At 56.4% G+C, this 21,634-nt stretch overlaps 3 protein-coding genes and 1 long non-coding RNA gene across 8 annotated transcripts; 1 reads left to right on the forward strand and 3 right to left on the reverse strand.

Moving 5' to 3' along the window:
- Positions 1 to 1,386: 1,386 nt before the first annotated feature.
- Positions 1,387 to 3,943, reverse strand: MOSPD3 (motile sperm domain containing 3). Of its 3 annotated transcripts, none has more exons than XM_026516124.4 (6): positions 3,846 to 3,943; positions 3,210 to 3,473; positions 2,908 to 2,983; positions 2,448 to 2,677; positions 1,713 to 1,877; positions 1,387 to 1,611 (listed from the first exon to the last, which is right to left on the reverse strand). In XM_026516124.4, exons 2-6 carry the CDS (start codon positions 3,409 to 3,411, stop codon positions 1,580 to 1,582), a joined length of 705 nt encoding a protein of 234 aa, XP_026371909.1. In that variant the 5' UTR covers positions 3,412 to 3,473; positions 3,846 to 3,943; the 3' UTR covers positions 1,387 to 1,579. The 3 variants fall into 3 exon arrangements, with proteins under 3 accessions (XP_026371909.1, XP_026371908.1, XP_048080574.1); XM_026516123.4 differs by lacking the exon at positions 3,846 to 3,943 and adding an exon at positions 3,705 to 3,736; XM_048224617.2 differs by lacking the exons at positions 1,387 to 1,611; positions 3,846 to 3,943 and having other exon boundaries at positions 1,779 to 1,936; positions 3,210 to 3,651.
- Positions 3,712 to 21,594, forward strand: LOC113267859 (uncharacterized). 2 transcript variants are annotated; one of them, XR_003320953.4, is made up of 5 exons: positions 3,712 to 4,076; positions 15,814 to 16,016; positions 18,102 to 18,348; positions 19,080 to 19,205; positions 19,850 to 21,594. It is a non-coding gene; the product is annotated as an uncharacterized LOC113267859 (long non-coding RNA). The 2 variants fall into 2 exon arrangements; XR_008960421.1 differs by lacking the exon at positions 3,712 to 4,076 and adding an exon at positions 13,097 to 14,773.
- PCOLCE (procollagen C-endopeptidase enhancer) lies at positions 6,256 to 11,916 on the reverse strand. Of its 2 annotated transcripts, XM_044390306.3 has the most exons (10): positions 11,686 to 11,916; positions 10,744 to 10,852; positions 10,053 to 10,311; positions 9,763 to 9,837; positions 9,033 to 9,157; positions 8,362 to 8,498; positions 7,819 to 8,048; positions 7,469 to 7,546; positions 6,937 to 7,107; positions 6,256 to 6,810 (listed from the first exon to the last, which is right to left on the reverse strand). In XM_044390306.3, the coding sequence occupies exons 1-10, from the start codon at positions 11,778 to 11,780 to the stop codon at positions 6,644 to 6,646; spliced, it is 1,446 nt and encodes a 481-aa protein (XP_044246241.2). In that variant the 5' UTR covers positions 11,781 to 11,916; the 3' UTR covers positions 6,256 to 6,643. The 2 variants fall into 2 exon arrangements, with proteins under 2 accessions (XP_044246241.2, XP_026371907.2); XM_026516122.4 differs by lacking the exon at positions 9,763 to 9,837 and having other exon boundaries at positions 11,686 to 11,888.
- On the reverse strand, positions 12,868 to 20,883 carry FBXO24 (F-box protein 24). Its single transcript, XM_026516126.4, has 10 exons — positions 20,475 to 20,883; positions 20,104 to 20,202; positions 19,824 to 20,007; positions 18,625 to 18,863; positions 18,156 to 18,390; positions 17,180 to 17,338; positions 16,781 to 16,902; positions 16,384 to 16,515; positions 13,813 to 13,983; positions 12,868 to 13,477 (listed from the first exon to the last, which is right to left on the reverse strand). The coding sequence occupies exons 1-10, from the start codon at positions 20,703 to 20,705 to the stop codon at positions 13,115 to 13,117; spliced, it is 1,935 nt and encodes a 644-aa protein (XP_026371911.2). The 5' UTR covers positions 20,706 to 20,883; the 3' UTR covers positions 12,868 to 13,114.
- Positions 21,595 to 21,634: the final 40 nt, after the last annotated feature.

Genomic DNA, 21,634 nt, shown 5'->3' on the forward strand with positions numbered 1-21,634 from the left:
TAATCCAATCTGATCAGTGTCCTTATAAGAAAATTTGACGGGGCTGTCTGGGTGGCTCAGTCCATTAGATGTCAGACTCTTGACCTCAGTTCAGGTCTTGATCTCAGGATCGTGAGTTCAAGCCCTACACTGGGCTCTAAACTGGGTGTGGAGCCTACTTAAAAAAAAAAAAAGTGGGGGCGCCTGGGTGGCTCGGTCGGTTGAGCGTCTGCCTTGGGCTCAGGTCATGATCCAGGGTCCTGGGTTCCAGCCCCACATCAGTCTCCCTGCTTGGCGGGGGACCTGCTTCTCCCTCTCCCTCTGCGTGCTGCTCCCCCTGCTTGTGCTCTCTCTCTCTCAAGTAAATAAATACAATCTTTAAAAAAAAATGGGCACAGAGAGACGGCAGGGATGTGCATGTAAAGACACAGTGAGAAGGGGGCAATCTGGGAGCCAAAGAGAGGCTTCAGAGGAAATCGAAACTGTTGACCCCTTAATCTTGAACATCTAGCTTTTAGAACTGTGAGAAAATTAATTTTGGCTGTTTAAGCCTCCCCTCCAGCCCCCGCTGTCTGTGCAGCCCTAGCAAACGAACAGGGAGATTATCCTGGACTGGGGGGGGGGGCGTGTAATCACTAGGGTCCTTTTAAAGGAGGCGAGAGGAACAGAGGTGGATAAGGGAGATGTGACAGCAGAAGCGGAGAACAGACTCTGTCTGAACAACATTATGTTGCTGATTTTTGTCCCCAGTCAACAACCTGCCAGTGTCACTGGCTGCCCCCCTTCCTTTCTTCTCCCTTGCCCTGCTTCTGAAAGAGGGCTGGACACATACCTTTCAAGGATCCTATTCTTTTCCTGTGCCTTAGTTTCTCCTGCCTGGTTGAGGTAATGTCAGGCAATGCCATTTCCCCCAATCTTGGCGGGGACCTTGGTGTTTCTGACCTACCAGAGCTGAAGTCTTAAAGGGAGAGAAAAAAAGTAAGGCAGATAAAGGGTCAAAAAGCAGAAAAGGATTCTGGGTATTGGAAGCATCCAGGCAACCCTGGCAAGAGCCTCTGATGGCTCAAGACTGAGACTGGATGTCTGCAGCAGGCGGGATCTCGCAGGATTTGTTTGTTTCTTTGTCGTTTAAGTACACCCACTTAGGGACAGGACCCTATTTGGGGGACCTAAAGGAGGCCTTAAAAATCTGCTTGCCCAATTCCCTCATTTTAGAGGTAGAAGTAGAAGCTCGGCGAAGTTCAATGGCTTGCTCAAGGTCACACAGTTTTCCCAGTGTGGCACCAGGACCAGAACCCAGGTCTATATCCTACCTGGGCCCCTTCACTGCCCCCACTTCCTGGGTCCCCTGCGGCCGGGAGGAGGAACTGGAGGAAAGACGTGGGAAGAAAGGGGCTGCTCCCTCCATTTCTCAGTTTAATTTTAAAAATTTATTTTATTCAATTTGGAAAATGAATACAAATCCTTGGGTGCTTGGGGGAGGGAGGATGGGCAGGAAGAAGAGGGAGCAGAAGTGAGGCGAGGCATGAACATCACAGTGGCTGTCTCATGTGCATGTCCAAGTCCCTGCCCCCGGAGGAGGGGGGGTGGAGCAGGGAGCTCAGGTCCGCAGGAACACCATGGTGAGGAGTCCTGGAGAGGGGAGAAGGAAGAGCAAGGTGGTGGTGAGCAGCCCTGGGGCTTTGTTAGCCTTCCTCCGAGGCCCCCACACCCCTAGCCACTACTGTGCTCACCCAAGACATAGGCTGCCACCAACTTCTGTCCCAGGGAGACATGCAGGATTTGGGGCAGCTGGCTGCCGAGCTCGTCCTGGAGCGGGAGCAGCAGGAAGGCCACAGAGACTATGCCCGTCAGCAAGAAGAGGAGGAAGGAGCTGGTGGCCAGTTGTGGGTGGCGGTCTGGGGAACAAGGCTCATCAGAAGCTCCAGCCCCCCTCCTGCCCAGCCCAGCGGTCCTCCTGGGAGGAAGCAGGAGATGGGAGGTGTATCTGTTTCTTATTGCCCTCCAGGGGCATACTGCGAGTGTCCCCTCTTCCCTGGAGCCTCTGTCCCCACAGCCAGGAGAGACCCTCTCCCCTCTGGTCCCTCAGCACTCTTTTCTCTTCACCCTTCATTACTGGTTTCTGTGCACATGTCCGTCAGGCAGGGGACTCCGATCTCCCATAGGCAGCCCGCAACTTGGTACGGCATAGCTGCTCAGTACGGGTTTCTTACTGAACCGAGCTGAGCTGGCAACATGACAGGAAGTACCGAAGTCAGAACTAAGGAAGGACTTTTCCCTCTAAGTAGAAGCCAGAAACCAGGGAAACGACAAAGTCTGCTTTTTGCCTAACCTAATATAAAATCTGAACTCCTAGGAATGCTTCTACCAAAAAGCAAAAGACCGAACCAGAAGACCCCTTCAACTCCAACGGAGCGCAGCTCTAGGGGAATGCTCAAGAACTCAAGAGTTCCCATCCCCCAACTCACTCTCTGGGAAGTGTCTGGCCGTGGGTGGTGCTGTCCAGGAAGGAGGCCCTGGGTGGGGTGTTGGGTCAGGCTGTCCCTGAAGCTCAAGAGGGTAGGCTGGGGCCCTCAGAACCGAGGTGATGTCCTTGCGCCCCACCACTCGACCCTCAGTTCCTTCCTCAGACAGCTCAATGCGGAAGCGGTCCTGGACGTCATAGTGGCTGGGAATGGGGGCCACGTGGCGAATTACACTGGTCCCAAAATAGGAGAGAGACCCATTGAGAGGAAGTGAGTAATAGGCAGTGATCCAAGTGGATCCAGGCCCCACCTCCCAGGAGCCCTTCCCTTAGGGATGCAGACAGAAGGGGGGAAAAAGGCTGCCAAGAACCAGGTCTGAGCCGTATGACACCGGCGTGGTAATTCAGACGAAGGTGGCAGCGACCCCTGGCTCCTGTGATTCCCCTCCACCCTCCTCACTCACATGTCAATGCAGGATTGAGGTTTCACATAGCCTTCTGCGTCAAACACGGTGTATTTGGCAGGTGCTGTGCACAGGACTGAGGGGTAAAGGCACACAGAGACCGACTATTGCTTCAGACACAAGATTGCCTATGGAGGGACATTAGAGTCCCCCTTCCCTCCTACCCCGGGGCTGGACATGACTCTTCCAGTCCGCCCGGATTGGCTATCTGACCCCACTCATCCCACTCCTCCAGCCCACACAGCCCCCCAATGTCCTGCCACCAGACCCAGATCCCTGGCATGAGGCGCCCATCACTTCACCTCGGAAGCGAAGCGCAGCTCCCGTGGGGTTATAGAGGGTCAGCAGCTGCCGGGGTCCGCTCCGCTGGTCCGCCCTGAATACCAGGTCCGGGGGAAAGACGAGGACCGGGACAAGTCCGGAGGGAGGAGGGGCGCCCCGGGAACCCCGCCCAGAAGCCCCCGGGCCCACCAGCTCCTGGTCCTGGGGCGCCCCACGGCGCATGCAGGCTGTGGACGGTGGACATACGAGGGCAGAGCTCAGGGGACAGGGCCTGGAGTCTAGAGCTGGGGGACGAGAGGGGAGAAAGGGATCGGAATGAGATCGGGGGGCAGGGCCTGGTCTGATGCTGCCGCCGCCGCGTCGGAACCCCGCTAGATGAGGCTCCCGCAGACCAGGCCCAGGCCCCCCAAACCCTTCCCCTCTCCAGCTCTGCCCGGGGTCCCTTTAGGCCCCGCCCCAAGCCCCACCTCATGGTCACGCCCACCCCACAAACCCTGCCCCTAGTTGCTCCCAACCCGGGCCTTGTCTCCAGGCCCGGCTCCAGATCTCCAAGAGCCCCGCCCCGCCCCTTCCGGGCGTCCCCGCTCTCCGGCCAGACCCCTGCCTGCCGCAGCGCCCCCCTCCGGAACGGCCCTTTCTCCAATCTCTTCAGAGACCTTTGTCTGTGCCTCAGACCCCTCCCTGAGCTCGGCCCGCGGCTCCTTTGTGCCTTAGCGTCCGAACGGTCGCTCGTTCTACGGGGCTTATCTTCGGATCACTGCACCTGCCAATCAACTTTTGGCTGGACCGAGGCTGCCATCTTCCCGAGAGACCATTTCTACACTTCCGCCGTACGGCCTCTGTCATTGGCTAGGGCAGCGTCGTTTCCGCCGTCAGCGTACCGATTGGTGAGTTTAAAGACGTGATTGGCTTGATCCCAGTGACGTAAAACTTTAAGGGTGACTATGGCTAGAAAGCTCAGCCCCGAGGAATTCAGGGGGCCCGGCGGAGCCTGGGAGCTGGGCCTTGTTCCTCCCCACTGAGACCTGCAGATCACTAGACTCACATCCCATAGGGAAGCCCTCTTTCCCTGTTTTAGTCCCAGGCTCTCCTAGAAGCCTTTGCAGCAATCATAGCCGTCTTCCATAGTACTAGTTGGGAGGTTGCCTCCAGTTGGACTAGGATTCAGGCAGGGAAACTGCAGGGACCCCATGAGAAAGCCGGGTTTTTTGTTTTGTTTTTGTTTGTTTGTTTTTAAGATTTATTTGAGAAAGAGAGACAGCAGGAGCAGGAGGGGCAAAGGGAGAGAGACTCCTGAGGCGGACTGTCCGCTCAGCGGGGAGCCTGTTGCCGCGTGCAGCGGGGCTCGATTCCCTGAGATCATGACCTGAGCCAAAATCAAGAGCGGGCCGCTTAACTGACTGAGCCACTCAGGCGACCCAAAAGCTGTTTTTTCTCTCTTTGATTCTTTTCCAGCTTCTGTTCTTGCTAGGACCTACACCCCCCCCCCCCCACATGCCTCCTAATGCGAAAAGCATATGTCCTCCTTGTACGGGACAAAGAGATACTGATATCTTTGGAGGCTTCCAGCACAATAGGTGATGCCTAAGGAATGACTTGACAGAACCATCATGTGCCTATTCCAGACCACTGGCACTAGTTACCTCCAGGCCAAGACCCCCTGGCTTCAGGGAATGAGTGACTTATGAAGGATACCTGGACCCTATTCCTTGTTCTGACCGGTCCCTGGATGCCTGAGAGGACACATGCACCAGACCCCAAGAAAAGACGAGATTCATGCTCTTTACCTTTCCAAGTCTCTGGAACGCTCAGTCCATCTCTCTCTCTCTCCCTCTCTCTCTCTCTTGATATATATATATATATATATCTATCTATCTCCCCGCACCCAACCTGCCTGCATCGGGATCTCAGCCCATGGCTCCCCTGCTGAGTCTCCCTTTCCTGCATGGGACTCAGAAATCACATTTGCCCAAGGAAGTAGGATTTACTAATCCAGCCACTTGCATCACCCTACTGAATCTTCAACTCCTTTCACAAAAGAGTGGCCCCGGCAAAGTGAAGAATCTCACCCCAGACCACACGATTGGTTAGCAGTAGAGCAAAAACAAAATTCATCTTATCCCAAAGCACCCCAACAAATGTAGAAACCCCTTTATCCTTTTAGGCTTTTGTTTTCTTGATAGCATAGCTTCACGTGACACCGTGTTTATTTTATTATTTATCTGCTCCAGTAGAATGTACTTTCCTCCCCACAAGAGCAGAGACTTTGCTTTGTTTTCTGGTTCGTTCCAAAGTGCCTGCTGTTTGGAGCACTTGCAAGGGAGAAAACAGTGAGAGGTGAGATGCGGTGGGGGGTCGGGTGCAGATCACCTAAAGTCTGAGTCTGCAGCAGGACTTGGATTTTATTCGGAGACTAATGGGAAACTATGGGAGAGGTTTTCTTTATTTTTTTTAACAGCTTTTTTTTTTAAAGATTTTATTTATTTATGTGACAGAGAGACAGCCAGCGAGAGAGGGAACACAAGCAGGGGGAGTGGGAGAGGAAGAAGCAGGCTCCCAGCGGAGGAGCCTGATGCGGGGCTCGATCCCGGAACGCCGGGATCACGCCCTGAGCGGAAGGCAGACGCTTAACGACTGAACCTTCCAGGCGCCCCTATTTTTTTTTTAACAGCTTTATTGAGATATCTTAGACATATAAAGATTGGATATATTTAAGGTGTACAACTTGAGGGGGGCCTGGGTGGCTCAGGTCATGATTTCAGGGTCCTAGGATCTAGCCCTCTTCGGGCTCCCTATTTGGGGGGGGCGGGGTCTGTTTGTCCCTCGCCCTCTGGCCCTCCCCCTGCTTGTGCTCTCTTTCTTTCTCAAAGAAAATCTTTAAAAAAACAAAAGGTGTACAACTTGATATTTGGATTTCTGTACACATTGTGAAAAGATCACCACAGGAAGCTAATTAACACATCTGACACCTCTAATTACAATTGTGTGTGTGTGTGTGTGTGTGTGTGTGTGTGTGTGTTGAGAATAAGGGAGAGTTTTGAGCAAAGGGGTGACAAGGTCTTAACATTTTTTTTTTTTTTAAGATTTTATTTATTTATTTGACAGAGATAGAGACAGCCAGCGAGAGAGGGAACACAAGCAGGGGGAGTGGGAGAGGAAGAAGCAGGCTCATAGTGGAGAGCCTGACGTGGGGCTCGATCCCGTAACGCCGGGATCACGCCCTGAGCCGAAGGCAGACGCTTAACCGCTGTGCCACCCAGGTGCCCCAGGTCTTAACATTCTTAAAGATTGTTCTGTATAGTAAACATCTGTTGAGTTTAACAAATGAACGAAATCTCCCAGGTGGGCCCCCAGACCATAGAAATGGACATGTGACCCCTTCCTCAGTCAAGAAACATTTATTTGGATAAGAAAGGAGTCTCTAGGGCTCCAGGCTGGGAAGGTAGCCTGGGTTTCAGGCCTGGGATCCAGCAGCCCGAGCAGGCTGGGAGGGGCACTTCCTCTTGCTGAGGTTGGTGAGGATCTGGTCCTGGTTGGACCGGTAGAGAACCACGAAGCTGTCTGCAGGAAGGACAGCACCTCTGTTCTCGTCCACCTGGCCCATCATCAGATAACTGGCTCCTGGGGGAGGAGAGGGAGGGATCGTGTTATTGAGACCTTGTAGGCGTACCTCCTTTGTCAGAGTCCTTTAGATTCTATCATTGTCACGAGGCTCCATCCTCTTCCCCATTTTGCCACATCCGTTACCTTTCTTCATGAGGGGGCACTGCTTGCAGGGCACGTAAAACTTCAGGGGGGTGTCAGTGAGTGGGGAGGGCAGGTCCAGGCCTCCGGTTTTGTAAGCACCAATGAGACTGACAGTGACAGTGAGGCCCTCTCCCGGGCCCCGAACCATGGACTTCACTGTTGCGGTCACCACTGTGGGAGAGTGGGGGTGAGAGGTGAGGAGACAGGAGGTCAGCTCAGGGCTGGGGCCAGGAGGGGGGACTTTGAGGACAGGAGGGGAGGTTAGAGCTGCTGGAAGAGCACAGGTGGCGGGTGCGGCTTCTTTTTTTTTTTTTTTTTTTTTTTTAAAGATTTTATTTATTTATTTGACAGAGATAGAGACAGCCAGCGAGAGAGGGAACACAAGCAGGGGGAGTGGGAGAGGAAGAAGCAGGCTCATAGCGGAGGAGCCTGATGTGGGGCTCGATCCCGGAACGCCAGGATCACGCCCTGAGCCGAAGGCAGGCGCTTAACCGCTGTGCCACCCAGGCGCCCCGCGGGTGCGGCTTCTTACCCAGGCTGCTGGAACAGAAGTTGCTCTGCAAGGTGCCTGTCCGTCGGCACTGCTTCGGGCAGGACACAGCGGGCACGTCTAGGAGGGAGGGGGTGCTGTTTGTGGAGGGGGACCCACCCAGCAGGTTGGAAGGGCCCCTTTCCTCATAATGGCCCCATTGATTTGCATTCACTCAGAGCTCTCTCGAGCGTTGGGTCCCAGCACTCGGTACCAGACATCAGTACAGAGGTGGCCCCAATGACTGATATATGAATGAATGAATGAATGAATGAATGAATGATTTCGGAAAGGTCGTCTTTGAAACGGCTCCCTTCAGTCTGCGTCCCCTTCTTCCCCCTTCCCAGACTCACCTGGGGCCCCCGGAGTTGCCTGGGCCTCAGAGGAGGCCTTTGGTTTCTCTGCAGATGGGAGTCCAGGCTTGGAGAGTGAGGTGCCCAACCGGGCATCCTCCCCCGGGCTCCGGGCCTGCCCTTCGGCACCTCGAGGCAGGGTCTTGTAGGAGGCAGAGAAGCCATCAGCCGTGACACTGAGGTCAGAGACGAACTGGACGAGGAGCTCGTTCCCTTCAGAGGAGATGGGACTGCGGGTGGCGAGGCACGGGGGGGGGGGGGGGGGGGGGAGGAAGCGTCAGGTGGGCCTTGTCATCTCTGCCCTGGGTTGGCTGTACCAGCTTCCCGACTTAGCAGGACCTACTCGCCTCTCGATCCGTGGACCGGTCCTGGTGCTGTCCCAGGGCCAAGCCAGGTCTCTTGCCTGGTCCTCTACTAGCTCCGCCCACCCGTCTGGGGCTCACGGGTTCAGATCCCTCCTCTTCAGCTAAACCTGGCCTCTGCCCCCGCAACTCCCTTGCCTAGAGAGGTGGACCCACCAACCCCTTTGGTGCATCCCCTCACCCTGGGGCCGTGTCGCCGCAGAACTTCCCCAGCCTCTTGGCGTCATCGCTCACGGCTCCGTTGAACACGCTGACCGAGTCGTAGCGGCAGTAGGTGTCGGGCTCCAGGTCAAACTTCCCGAAGGTCAGCGAGATCACCTGTCCGCGGGGAGAGAGGAAGCTGCGCGGCGGGACCCGGGCGGCTGGAGGGAGGCTCGAGAGCCCTGCACCCCTCGCGTCGTCCGGAAGCCCGGAAGCTCGCGGCAGCCTCCTCTCCCCCCTCCCGCGTCCGCTGGACCCCCCTCTCACAGCATTCACACACGCACCCGGGGAAACCCTTCGGCGGCGTCTTCCGTTGTGGGCAAGGGCTGGTCCTGGCTCAAGCTCAAGGAACAGAGCCGGCACCCACCTCCAGCGGCACCGCGCGCGCGCGCGCACACACACACACACACACACACACACACACACACACACACAAAACAGCGGCGTCGTGTACCTCGCTCTCCTAAGACTCGTCACAGGTGTGATTTTACATTTTTTGTTTGAGCGCAAGCAGTTCTGGGTCTGTTTTTGCTCCCTACCAGCGCGAGCTCAGTGGTCGGGACATAGCAGACGGTCAAGAAATCTTTGCTGGCTGCATGTTGGAGAATGCCGCCTGGGTCCCCGAGGGCGGCCTGGGCAGGGGGTCGGTACCTGGTCCGGGGGCGCGATGATGTGCCAGGAACAGCTGATGCCCGGGGGGTAATCGGACTCGGGCCAGTTGGGCGTGGTCAGGGTTCCCTGGGCCTTCTCCAGCCGCCCCCCGCAAAATTGGTGCTCTGGGGAGGGGAGAAAGGAGTGGGGGTGGGAGGCGGTGGAGACCCTTGGTCAGCTCGAAGAGAGCTCTAGGCTGGAAGCCTGTGCTGGAAGCTCGGACATCTGGGTCTCAGCATGAGGGGACGAGAAGAGAGGTAAGGAAGAGGGGGGTTGGTTAGCAGAGAGGGGGCTTGGAGGAGCAGGGCTCAGGGGAGTCTTGGACCTCCGGGCGCCCAGGCGGGCGGTGGAAGGGGTCGGAGGCATTGGCTGGACACGCTCCCTTCTCGCCCCTCCCCCTGACCCGCGGCCACATGGCTCCTCTTCCCCTGGGAGATCCCATCTCCCCAGTCCGGCGGAAAAGTCCCCTTTGCAGGCTGGGGAGTCCCCACGTTGTGAGGGTGCCCTCAAATTGGGGCACAGCCCCAGAGGCCTCTTTGGGGAGGTCCCTGCCTTAAACATTTTAGGGGAGACTTCTGCCGCCAGGAGGGGGTGATGGGACCGCAATCGGGAGCCCCGGGCTGGGTGTAGGGGGCTCCGGGTCGGGGGAACCTAGTCCCCCGGCCCGGGGGTGTCCCCTCACGCCCTTCTGAGGGAGCCCGATTGCGGACGGGGGCGGGCAGTTACTCACCGTCCCAGTAACCCCAGGCCGCCCATTCCACCCGCGGGTCGGTGACCCATTTCCGCCTCGCGCCTGGGGGGGGGCCTGGAAGAGGGGGCGGGTGGGAGCGGGAGAGGGGAGAGAAGACGGGGAGGAGGGACTGAAGGGGCAGTTAGTGAGGAAAAAGGGTAAGGGAGGTAATGGGGGCCCTAGGCTCTCGGGCGCAGGGTTTGGCTCGGGGTGGAGGTTAAGGCGGGGGCGGGGCCTGCGCGGGGGGCGGGGCCAGGAGAGGGGGAAGGCGGAGGTGAGGGAGGTCTCACCAGTGCCTGAGGTGGCCCTCCCGCTGTACCAGAGCAGGAAGCCTCGTCCTCCTGTGCCCTCGTCCGCCGTCATCCTCAGGGTCACCTGGTTGCCGGGGGCGACTAAGGGCGCAGGCCGGAAGGTCCCGCAGAAGCGTCCAAGCCGCTGGCCCGAGGTTCCAGACCCAACAAAGACCTCCAGAGCATCGTAACGGCAGGCGGAGTGCTGCTCCAAGTCGAAGACTCGGAAGGAAAGGGACACAGTCTGGCCCTCAGGGACCTGAAGGCGGGGACAGGGAAGAGGACCTGCAAAGTCAGGCCACACACAACCCAGGCGGAGGGTACCTCTCTTTCCCCGAGCATTTCATAGGGAAACTGGGCTTGAACAGGAAGGGACCCCATCGGGGTGCAGCAGCTTGTGGCTTGCTCAGGGGACAGGACCTGAGGGCGTGGAGAGATTGGACAGCAAGGAAAGAAGCTGGGAGTGGAGGAGCAGGCCCTGAGCTAAGGAAGGTGTGAGGACACTTTGCCACGTGTTATTGTGGGCACTGCTGCCCTCAGCGACCAGAGGGGATGGGTCTTGGACGTCCCTGGGGGAAGTGGTGGTGCAGGGGCTGGAGGGGAGAGCAGGGCGCCGGCAGACTGGGGTTCCCTTAGCAGTCAGGCCTGGGAGACTAGAACAAGGGGGTAGTGATCAGAAAGGCCTTCTCACCGTTATTGTCCAGATGCACTCCTTATTGGGGGGGTAGAGGTTGGGGAAACCCTCACTTGCCACGTAACCTGACTCCCCGGTCACATCCCCTCCACACAGGAAAACGGGTCTGGAGAACAGAAGAGGGGTCGGCCATGAGTGGAAGAGAGCTTGGGAAGGATAGGGTAATGGGGATGGGGGGCCAGCAAGGGAAGCCAGGGGGATGGAGGAGAAAGGCCTCGGGGATCTGGGCCAGGCTGGGATTGAGAGGATTAGGAACAAGTGGGGCCAGCAACTTGGCTGTCTCTCCAACACCCCCCAACCCCCACCCCCACCCCAACAGGAATTCCCGGAATCCTCCCCAGGCTGTTCCTCACTCTCCCCCCTCGCCCTGCCTGGCAGTCGGGGACAGGAGCCGCCTAACTACTTCCAGATGTGGACACAGCCACGAGGCCATGGGGGGGAGGGGGCGGAGAGATGAGCGGCAGCCGCGATGGCCCTCACATTGAACCTGGAGACCAGATTTCCCCAGCTCCCAACCTTTGCCCTGCTCCTGTTCCTGCTAACTACTTGAGTATCTGACTCCCAAGTCTCCCACTCGCTCCCCCCATCTCCCCCCCCGCTCTAATTCCCTCCTGGAATCCAGATGTTCAGCTACCAGGCAAGTTCAGGGTCTTGGAGCTCTCAGGTTCCACGGGGGCCCAAGGGTCTGGGCGGATGGGGAGACTTAGAGGACAGGGGACAAAGGGTGGAGGAACGGGGTGGGGGGCAGTGGTGACCCACAGGAGATTGTGGTCTTGCAGTAGGGAGGGAGAACTTGGGGGCTAGGGAAGAGTTGGGGCTGCGGGAGATCTGGGGGGGTGGTGTGTTAGTGAAAGAATCCACAGGACCCACAGGCAAACCCCCAGGAATCAGGGCTTTTGCCGCTCACTCGAGCTACCTGGAAGGGGCCAAGAGACCTACCTGGTATAGTTGGGGGTCTGGCCCTGGGCGAAAGGTAGCAGGGCCCAGGCAGTGAGGAGGGGCCCCAAGAGGGAGGCTGTGGCAGCAGGCAGCATGGCCGGGGGGGAGAGGCGCTGGGGTCCTCGAGTCACAGGCAGCCGCTGAGTTCAGTGGCGGCGGCGGCGGCAGCAGGGCTAATCAGTGCCAGATGAGGCAGCCTCGGGTGTGTGGGCGTGGGGACCGGCCAGCGGGGCGGGCGGTGGGGAAGGCGGGACAGGGAGAGTGTAGTCGGGACAGTGGTGAGGCCAGGGGCCTCTCGACGTCCAGGACACATAAATATTGACCTAAGTCGGGGGTGGAGCAACGAAGGGCAGAGGGAGCATCAACCCTCAGCCCTAACGCGGGCATCGGGCACTGTCATTGGGAAGCCCGCTCTGCCCGTGCCCGAGCGTGCCGCGGTCACAGCCTCCGGTCCTTCCTCCTGATCACCCCCTTGCCTGCCTCCTCAGCACCCGCAGGAAGTCCTTCCCTTGACCCCCGACACCCTGTCACTCACCCCCTCCTGACCACCCCCTCACCCCGCTCCAGCTTATTTTCCACTTCAAATTGCTACTGTCTTCTCCCCATCCCTGGCCAGACTAGGCCGAGGAGAAAATTCTATCTGCTCCCCCATTTTCTCTCCCAAATATCTGGAGGTATGGGAGTGGCTTAGGGAGGCATGGTGGGTGGACAAAGGGAGCATCCCCCTTATTAAGAAGAGGAGGGAGAAGAAAGTGAGGGAAAGGGACACCACGCGAGACTGGACCTGGAAGGTAGATGGGAGGAGGGGAAGAGGGGGCTGACTTCGCGGGGACCAAGAGACGTGGGTAGGAAGCTCTGTGAGATCAGAAGCCAGCGGCCTCCTCAGGATGGGAGTAAGTCTGAGACACAGGGGATCCGAGGAAGAGAACCGAGAACCGAGAACCGAGCAGCATATGTTGACTGCATTGTTCCAGAAGGAGGAGCCTGCACTTCCAAGTCCAGAAGCCTGGGCCGGTCTTGGGAGTGGGAGGGGAAGCAAGCGGAGGGACTTAGGTGGTCAGGTCTGCAGCACCCGAACGCTGGAGCCCACCTCGGCCACGCTCCTGCCCTCTGTCACCCACTGAGCCAGGCCTCGGCCCCCGTCCTGTGCCCCATTTTCCTCCCAGGCCCCCGGGCTCCAAATTGGGCCTCACTTCAGCCTTTTATTCTATTTGTCCATCAAATCTCTTGTCCATGATAGTCAGATTGGGGGCCCCTCCTGGGCAGCCCCCTGAACATTTTACAAAACAGTTCCCTGTCCACCCTGGCATGTCTGGCAATCCCCACCCCCCACGTGCATGTACAGTGTTTATTGCTACCACCCCATCTCTCCTTAGCTCCTGGCCCAAGGCCAGACTCTCCCTCCAGGGGTGAGATTAGGAGAGGGGGGTCAGCTCTCAGGGGTTGGGGGGCCTGGGCCAACCCCTGCAGCAGCCCTCTGCAGCATGTCCAAGGCCTCCCAAAAGAAATCCTTCTGTGCAGCCATCAAGGGCATCCAGCCCACGATCTCCTTCATCTTTTCCATGCGATCCTGCAATGTGGGGCAACTGTGGATCTGGCTGAGGTACTCCTCACAGGCCCGGGCCGCCCCCCCAGGGTCCTGGGATGCTCCGGCCCCCAGGCTGGGCTCGGGGGTCCCCACCACCCTGCTGGCGGGTAGGTCCCGATAGGTGGGCTGGTGCTCGATGTCATGGCTGGACAGCATGTAGAGGCACTCTCTGGTAGCGCAGAGGGAACAGGCACACAAAGGGACCTTGGAGGAGACAAGGGGCGTGGCTGAGTGGGGTCTTTACTGGGGGGCTCCCAGGAAGCCCCAGCTGTTGTGTTCCTCCCTCTCCGACCAGCCCTGAGCCAGCAAGTGAGCTAGGGCTGGCCGAGCCCCAAGGTCGTGTGAGATCAGAGAGGGCCAGCAGGGTCTGCTAAGGGAGAGAGCCAGGAGCCGCAGTGTGTGGCAGGCAAGGGACGCAGGGGGTGCTGGGGAGATGGGGCCCCCGGGTTCCTGCAGGAGCCCCGGCTACGTCGCTGTGTGCCACCTCGCTCTATCGCTCCTGCCCCCCCGGTTGCCTGCTGGCCGGACAATGCTCTGACCTTGACGTGGAGCTTCACGAAGGAGGCGCTCCCCTTAGGCCAGCCAGGGAGGCGGCCTCCAGCCCCACAGCCGCAGCCCAGAAGCTCCTTGCTGAAGTCCGAGCCCCGGCTCAGCACCAGGGAGTGGTTGAGGCCACACCACAGGGCGATGGGGCGCCGCAGATAACGCACCTGAGGACACAGGGCCAGGGTCCCTAAGGTGGGAACACCAAGGATTTGGGGGCCCAGATAGGACAGGAAGGCTCAGGGAAGAATCTAGGGAACCTAGGAGAGGAAAGTGAAGGGACTCAGCATCCCCCCTCTCGCACCCCCCACCCCGCCAGGAGGTAGACCAGCAGCGCTCTCTCCCTCCTTGGCTCTCCTGCCGCCCCAGTCGGACTGCATGGGGCCCAGCACTTCTCTCGGTTCCTCATCTTTGCTCCCCAGAAAACAGGCTACTTGCCTGAGCCCAGGGCCTTCTATCTGCTCCGTCACTGTCACCCCGGGCCTGTGCCAGTCCAGCCCCTCATCCTGCCTTCCAGCCCCAGGAGGACGGCTGTGCTTTCTCTTCCCAAAGTTGGAAGACGCCCTCCCTCCCTGTGCGATTCCAGGGCAACCCCCAGGAAGGACTTTCCGTTCACTTATTCCTCCCATTTCTCTCCAGCATTTTCAACTTGTCCTATCCCTGTCTTTCAGATTGGCCACCCTGTTTTGAAAAACAACATTTCCACCTGATTCCTGCTGCTTCCGGACCTCTGTCTTTCAGGCAGCAGAACTGGTGACATGACCAGTCTGAGGTCGACCCCATTCTTGTTCTCCCCCAGCCAGGCTTTCCTGCATCTTCTTGTGATCTGGCTTCTCTCCTTACTATGCGACTGACATGTTCTCTCCAAATGTACTTGACCTGCCAGCTGCCAAATCCCAGGGCCTCTCCTGTGCACTTTCTCCTGAGATTTTGAGGGCTTTAATTTTGAAGACACAGGTAAGTACTTTGTGGTCATCATAGAAAAATTATAAAATATTGGTGAGCAAAGATTAATTTAAAAATCACTGGCTAGGGGGCGCCTGGGTGGCACAGCGGTTGGGCGTCTGCCTTCGGCTCAGGGCGTGATCCCGGTGTTGTGGGATCGAGCCCCACATCGGGCTCCTCTGCTATGAGCCTGCTTCTTCCTCTCCCACTCCCCCTGCTTGTGTTCCTTCTCTTGCTGGCTGTCTCTATCTCTGTCAAATAAATAAAATCTTTAAAAAAAAAAAAAATCACTGGCTAGGGGCGCCTGGGTGGTTTAGTCGGTTAAGCGTCTGACTCTTAATATGGGCTCAGGTCTTAATCTCAGGGTCATGAGCTCAAGCCCTGCGTTGGGCTCCACGCTGGGTGTGGAGCTTACTAAAAAAATCACTGGGAATCCCACCACCTACTGTGAACAGATGTTGGATATTCTTATTTACCGCTGCTTATGTATGTGTGTGTGTGTGTGTATGTAAAAATTGTATATTTTTAAGCAAAAAGGGGATTACGTAAAATAATTTCATTTTTTTTTTTCACCAAAAAATATGGCCTGACCATGTTTCCGTGTCAGTAAGTATGTTCCTGCATTATCTGTCACCATCAGTCACTCCCTTCCTGATTGAAACTCTCTGAGCCCATGGCGTCTGGGATTTGGCATCTGTGAGTGTGCCCCTCCGGTCTCAGAGACAGCCTTTTCATTCCCTCTGCCTACGACATGGGCTTCGGCCCGGGCTTTGCTCCTCTGTCCCTACTTCTGTCCGTGTCAACTTTGTTCCAACATGGAATCTAATGCCAGCGACACATTTCCACTTTAAAAAAAGTCCAAGTTCACGCTCTGCCTCTTTCCTCAAGCCAGCGTCCCTTGCCACATTTGTAGAGATGCCACTTCAAGCGGTCTCACGCCAGAGCCCCTTTGGTCCTCGGGGCCTCTCCTCACATCTCAGCAGTTCCCAGAGCCTGTTCATTTCCTTTCAGAACATCTCCGGGATCCATCCTTTTGTGTTCTTGCTCCCCAGGCTCTTGTCTCAAGTGCTGCTGGGCCGCCACGGTCTCCCAGTGGGCTTCTCAGTCGGCGGCCTCCTGTTCTTGGTCATCCGTGGGGGTTGCCTTCTGCTCCCGAACCTGCAGTGGCTCTTTCCCAAATCTACGCCTCTCGGGGCTCACCCCCACCTGTACCACCTCAAATTTACCGGTTTCCGAAACACGCTCTCTGCTTTAGGTATGTGCAAGCTGCGTTGTCGCCCCCGCTGTACAGAATGCCTCTCCCTGTACCCACCTGCATCCGATCTGACCCACTGGGCCCTGATCACATCTCACCTCTTCTGGTTAGACCAGCCCACCCCCCGGTCTCCCTGCTGCACTAAATCCCTACGCACTTACAGCAAGCACCTCACAGAACGGATCTCATAGAGCCAGCCCTGGGCAAGACACGCACCAGTAGTACCACAGGCATTACGTACTGGTTGGCTTAACTTCCCCAGGGAGTAAGGAGTGGACTCTAAAGAGAGTGGAGAAGTGGAGAGATCTGGGGGTTAGGGAATTGGAGGAAGGGGGTCAGGATGAGAGTAACTGAGAAACAGTCTCACCTGTGTGGGTTCCCCTCGGTCCATTTTGTCCCCTGTTCCCAGCTGCCCGTATCTGTTATTTCCCTGCATGAAGATTCGGCCAAATTCATCCACCAGGCCAAGGTGATTGTAGCCAAGAGCGCAAAATAGGATCTAGGAAGTAAGACAGAAAGAGGAGGTGGGCGTTCAGTTCCCTCCAGAGCAACCCTGCACTTTGGAATCTCCCAGGCGCTAAGCTGCCATTCGCAGCTGACTTCTTTTGGCCCTGCCCGAGGCCTCGCCCCTCTCTTTGGGTCCCCTGTCCCTCCCTGAGCAATCATTTGATCCCTGCTCATATTTCAGACCTCTGGTACCTTTCAAACCCTAAACACCACCCCCCCGCCCCTCCCTGGTCTGCCCCATCCCTCCAGGATCCTACCTTGGCAGGCAGTGAGAGAGCAAGCGGCATCTGCTGGTCCAGGGGGTCAAAGGCTTGAAGGGTCCCAAAGAGATCACGATACACCCCTGGGGTATGCACCTCAAAATACACTCCCCCCTGGTCTGGGGGGTCAGGAGCCCTCAGCTCAGCAGCTTTGGGCACCTGTTTCCTAGAGATAAGACCCTATCTGGGATAAAAGCTGCAGGATCTGGGGTGTCTCACACTCACTAGCAACGTACCAGCTATGATGTCTGGGAACCTAAACTCATCTTTTCACTAGGATGCCCGAGAGGGTCCACCACAGAGCCTGAGTAAGTGTAAGAGGGGTGATCCATACAGAACATACCTGGAAGGTATGTTTAAGACCAGGGTCTGGAGAAGAAGGAGGGTGGTTCTTACCCGTGATATAGAGAGTACTGCTCTGGTTGGAAGCCATGCAGGCCACACGAAGGTGAGGCAGGCAACGGGACACCTTCCTCAGGGCCAGCTGAACTGTGTAGGAGCGTGGCTGGTCCAGCTGGGTTTCATTCACTACCAAAGAGTAGATCTTTCCTTCCTCTGGGAGATGGGGAGAGGCAGACAGTTATGTGGGGGAAGGGGACCGCTCAATATCCATATTAACTTCCCAGTAGACTCTCTAAGCCGTATGGACAAAACATTTACTGCCCTAGAGTGGGGTGGGAAGAAAAAGGGTAGAAATGGAATAAGGAAAGAGTGACCTTGAGTTGTCCTGACTTGAGCCCTTTACCACCAAAAATAAGTCAGGGAAGTCCCTGAGCATGAAAGATGATGGAAAAAAGACTTAGCAATCAGATTTGGCAGAATCTAATTGGACTGTTAGGAAGAATGATCCTGAGAACTTGGGACCCTGCCTGGCATTAAGAAGTCCAGAGGGTCTCAAGCTTGGGAGTGTGGTCAAATAAAGGGGACAGGGGCTCAAGGCTGGCTCAGTCAGAAGAGTTCAGTGACTCTTGATCTCGGGGTTATGAGTTTGAGCCCCACATTCGGTGTAGAGATTGCTTAAATAAATAAAAAATTAAAACTTGAAAAAATATATATAAATGTGACAAGGAGCAAGTGGGAGGAAGTTGGGGGAATCAAGTGTAGTGTCTAACAGGGAGGTTACAAAGGTTAGAATTTTGAAAATTGCCCTTTCGCTAGAACAGTGGTTTCCAAACTTTTTTTGCAGCAGTGCCCTTTATTCATATGAAACACACAGAATCTTAGACTAGGAGGCAGACAAAAAGCAAAGCTCTTGGGTTTGAGAGCGGGATGAGGGGGCGTGCAGAACCCATGTGAGAGCCCTCCCCCTCCCCTGCAGCACGTCCTGAAGAATCCGTAGAAAGCAGTTTGCAACCACTGCTCTGGGCCACACCTGTGAGAAGCAGCAGAGCCCGCTGGGTCTCCTGACCGACCAGCACAATCTGTTTGAAGCTCATGGAGTGGTGGAAGGTCATCTTGAAGACCCGCTGCCCACTGGACTGCAGATAGACCTCGACACAGTCACAGGCCCGGCTGCCAGTTGTGCCCACCACGCCTGGCTGCTCCCGAGTGGCCAATACGTAGAGGTATTTACGGTAAACTGTGTCACATCTTGGGTCCGAGGCAAACTGTAGGAAGACATGGTATCTGGGATCTAGGCCTTGGAGTGGAATGAGGCTGGGCCAACGGGGCCCTGGGGTGAGAGATGAGGTACTTGGGTTCAGGGCTGGGAAACGAGGACTCGTTTCTCAGTTCCTGGGACAGGAGGGCGGCTGTCCCGAGGAGAATACCTCAGGGCTGGTGTGGGCCCTGGGTCCCCGCAGGAGGCCTGGGTCCCCAGCGGCCAGGGCTCTACGACTCACATCCTTGGCTCCGCGACACAACACAACATAGCGGCAGGCTCGCTTCCACTGGATCTGGCCGAGGGTAGAGGAGACCAGGGCATTTTTGAGGAAGAAGAGGGTCCCCGCGTAGTCAAGAATGAAGACGTGGTCCTTGGTGGGCAAGAAGCGGCGGTAGCCGTGGGCTAGCAGGGGGGCTACACTCTTGCTGAGACAGCGGCGGCGGCCCCCAAATGCCTGGAAATACAGGCCCTTCGTGTCTGGAGAAGGGAAGGAGATGGAAGGCTCAAGGGGTCAGGATGGCACAAGGGAGAGGAATCAGAGCTTGGGCAGACTCGATTTGTCGGGTAGCGTGGTATTTAGCAGCTCCCAGACCCAAGACTGGGGAACAGACTCGTTCTAAGGGACACTGGAAAGCTCGGAGGATATCTTTAATAATCCCCCATGCCTGAACTTGAGTTCTCTGCCCCCCTCAGCCCAGGGCACTACACATGCTTCTAAAGGAGCACTTCTTCAATCCAACCTTGCATCAGAGACATCAAGGGGAATATAATATATAGAAAAGCAGCAGAAAGAAGAGTGAAAAAGAATGACCGAGAAAGGTCAGTAACCCCCCTCACCCCTAGCTCTGGATGTGCTCTCTGGAGCAGATCTGGATCTCCCTTAACCTCCAGTGTGTGAAATCAAGTACTTGGATGGGGCTCCCTGGGAATGGAGGGGTTGAGAGCATGTTTCTCAGCCTGGGGTGATTTTGTCTCTCAGGGAGCACTGGCTGGCACGACAGGGGGGAGGTTTGCTACTGGCGTCTGGTGGGCGGAGGCCAGGGATGTTGCTAGACATCCTGCAATGCACAGGACAGCCCCTCATTCCAAGTAACTATTTGGCCCCAAATGTCAACAGTGACAAGGTTGAGAAACCCTGGTTTAGGGGAGGGAAAACTCCAGGTGTGGGGAGTGGAGGAGGCGTCCCGGGTAAGATTTGGAAGAGAGTTTGAATATGGAGGGAGGTTTGTCAGGGATGCTAGTAATGGGGGTCCATCAAAGGGTGGAGCTAGAGGCTTGCAGTGCCGGAGGGCGCATGTTTGAATCCAATGGGCTCTTCCAGAGAAAGGGGCCCTGGAAATTTGGCTGGGAATGCTGAGGCAACTCTTTGGAGCAGGAGGGATCCCAGAATAAGGTAGGACAGAGGCAAAGAGCACGGGAGTTTCTGGGGAAGTGTACAGTTAAGAATGGCAGCTCTCTTCCAGGGCCGGACCCCAGAACCCTGCTCTCGTAGGCGAGGACTGAGCCTGCGACAGATACGTCTCCACACGCCCTCGGCGTCGCACACTTCGTGGAAGTAGTGGCAGGTCTGGCCCAGAGCGACGACATCTCTGACTGGGAGGAATGAGATGATATGCTCCACCTGGGGGGCAGGAGGGAGGAAGCAGGGATCACCAGGGCCTCTCAGTGGTCTGGCCCCCTGTCCTTTATCCTTAATACCTCCCTGCGGAGGACTCACCAGCTCTGGGGGGAACAGCTGAACAGAAATAAGGTTCCCTCTCCCCTTCTTCTCTTCACCCCCAGGCTCTGGGCCACATGAAGGGCAGCTCCGCTTCACCTACCCAAGGAGAATGGGGAGCACAGGAGTTCCATGAGAGTCAGGCCTCTTTTGCTCCCTTCTCTCAGCCTATCTTTCGTTAGCTACTTTCTTGGGGGCTCAAAGCTTTGTCATCCAGCTCTGTGTTCTCAAATCCTCCCATCTTTCTCTATAGGTCCATGCGTCACCCCTCCCTGTCTGCCGTGTTCCTTGGTCCACTGGGTCCAAAGAACCCCTCCCTCGATCTCTGGCTGCCATCTTCTTGTCCTTCCCTTGGCTCGCTCCCCCCTCACCCGGAGCCCCTCCTCCCGTCCGCACAGCCCGGTGACTTTTTGCAGCTTTCTCCGGCTTCTCCTCACCATCCTGACTGCCCCCTCCCTGCTCCTGCCCTCATCTCTCCGGGCCCCTTGGCCCCCCGTAGTCAGCTCCCTGGCCCCTGTCCCTGCTGCCTTTCCCACACCATGTCCCCTGCCTGGGCTTGGGGGACCTCTGGGGCCCCTCTGCCTCCTAGGCCCCTCCCCCATGGAGTCTGGGAAGACAAACCTCTCTGTGACCTCATTGCCCAGCCACTGTGACCTATTTTCCCCAACCTGGCCCGGGATTTTCTCTTAGACAGCTCCTGGGTTCTAGCTCGGCTTTAGCCACCCAGTGGCTCATGGGATATGCATTTTACAGGAGAGACACAGTGTGAACTACTGGTAGATGAGGCCTTTCCTTTTGGGGAGTAGTTGTGAGCTTCCTCCACTTGAGGCCCTTTTGGCACTAACTCTGCTCTGTAGAGAAATACTGGTGAATGCTTCCTATCTCAGCAGGCCAGGGCCTCCAGGGGATTCGTACACAAGAGTATAAACTCAAAAAAAAAAAAAAAAAGTATAAACTCAGTTTGACAGGTGAGGGGGAAGGGTGACCCTGCTAGAGTCTCTGAGGACAGCATGCACCGGATGAGAGTGGGAATAAGTCAGCACAAACTCTTAGTCTCATAAAAACAAACCCAAAAGCAGATTTCCTGGGACAGTAACATCAATGCATGTACGAAGGACAACCTATCAAGGTGGAAGAAAGGGACAGAATTACTCTGAAACTTGGGGTATCTCCCAGAGTCTAAGCTTTTAATGTAGTCTTATGGGGGCAGAGGGGTGCCATGTATGAGAAACAGAAGGAGTTGGGAGTGTGTCTGTCTAGGTAGGACCAAAGGATCTACACCAATAAATCCAAGGAGTAACCGGATCTTCCAGGAACTCAAAGCAAACCAGTCCTGGACAGCCAGCCCTCAGCTGCCTAGTATTACAGATTTTATTGCACTAGCTAATCGTCAACCACCCAAACTCCCTTATTCATGGAGACTAGTAAACAACTAGCTTGAGACAACACGGATGGAATTTTAATCATTCAATAAATGTTTAGGAATGTCAACATTTGAGATGTCATTTATAAGAAACTTAGAGTGGTTTGC

Source organism: Ursus arctos, unplaced genomic scaffold, assembly GCF_023065955.2.
Source record: "Ursus arctos isolate Adak ecotype North America unplaced genomic scaffold, UrsArc2.0 scaffold_2, whole genome shotgun sequence".
NCBI lineage: Eukaryota > Metazoa > Chordata > Mammalia > Carnivora > Ursidae > Ursus > Ursus arctos.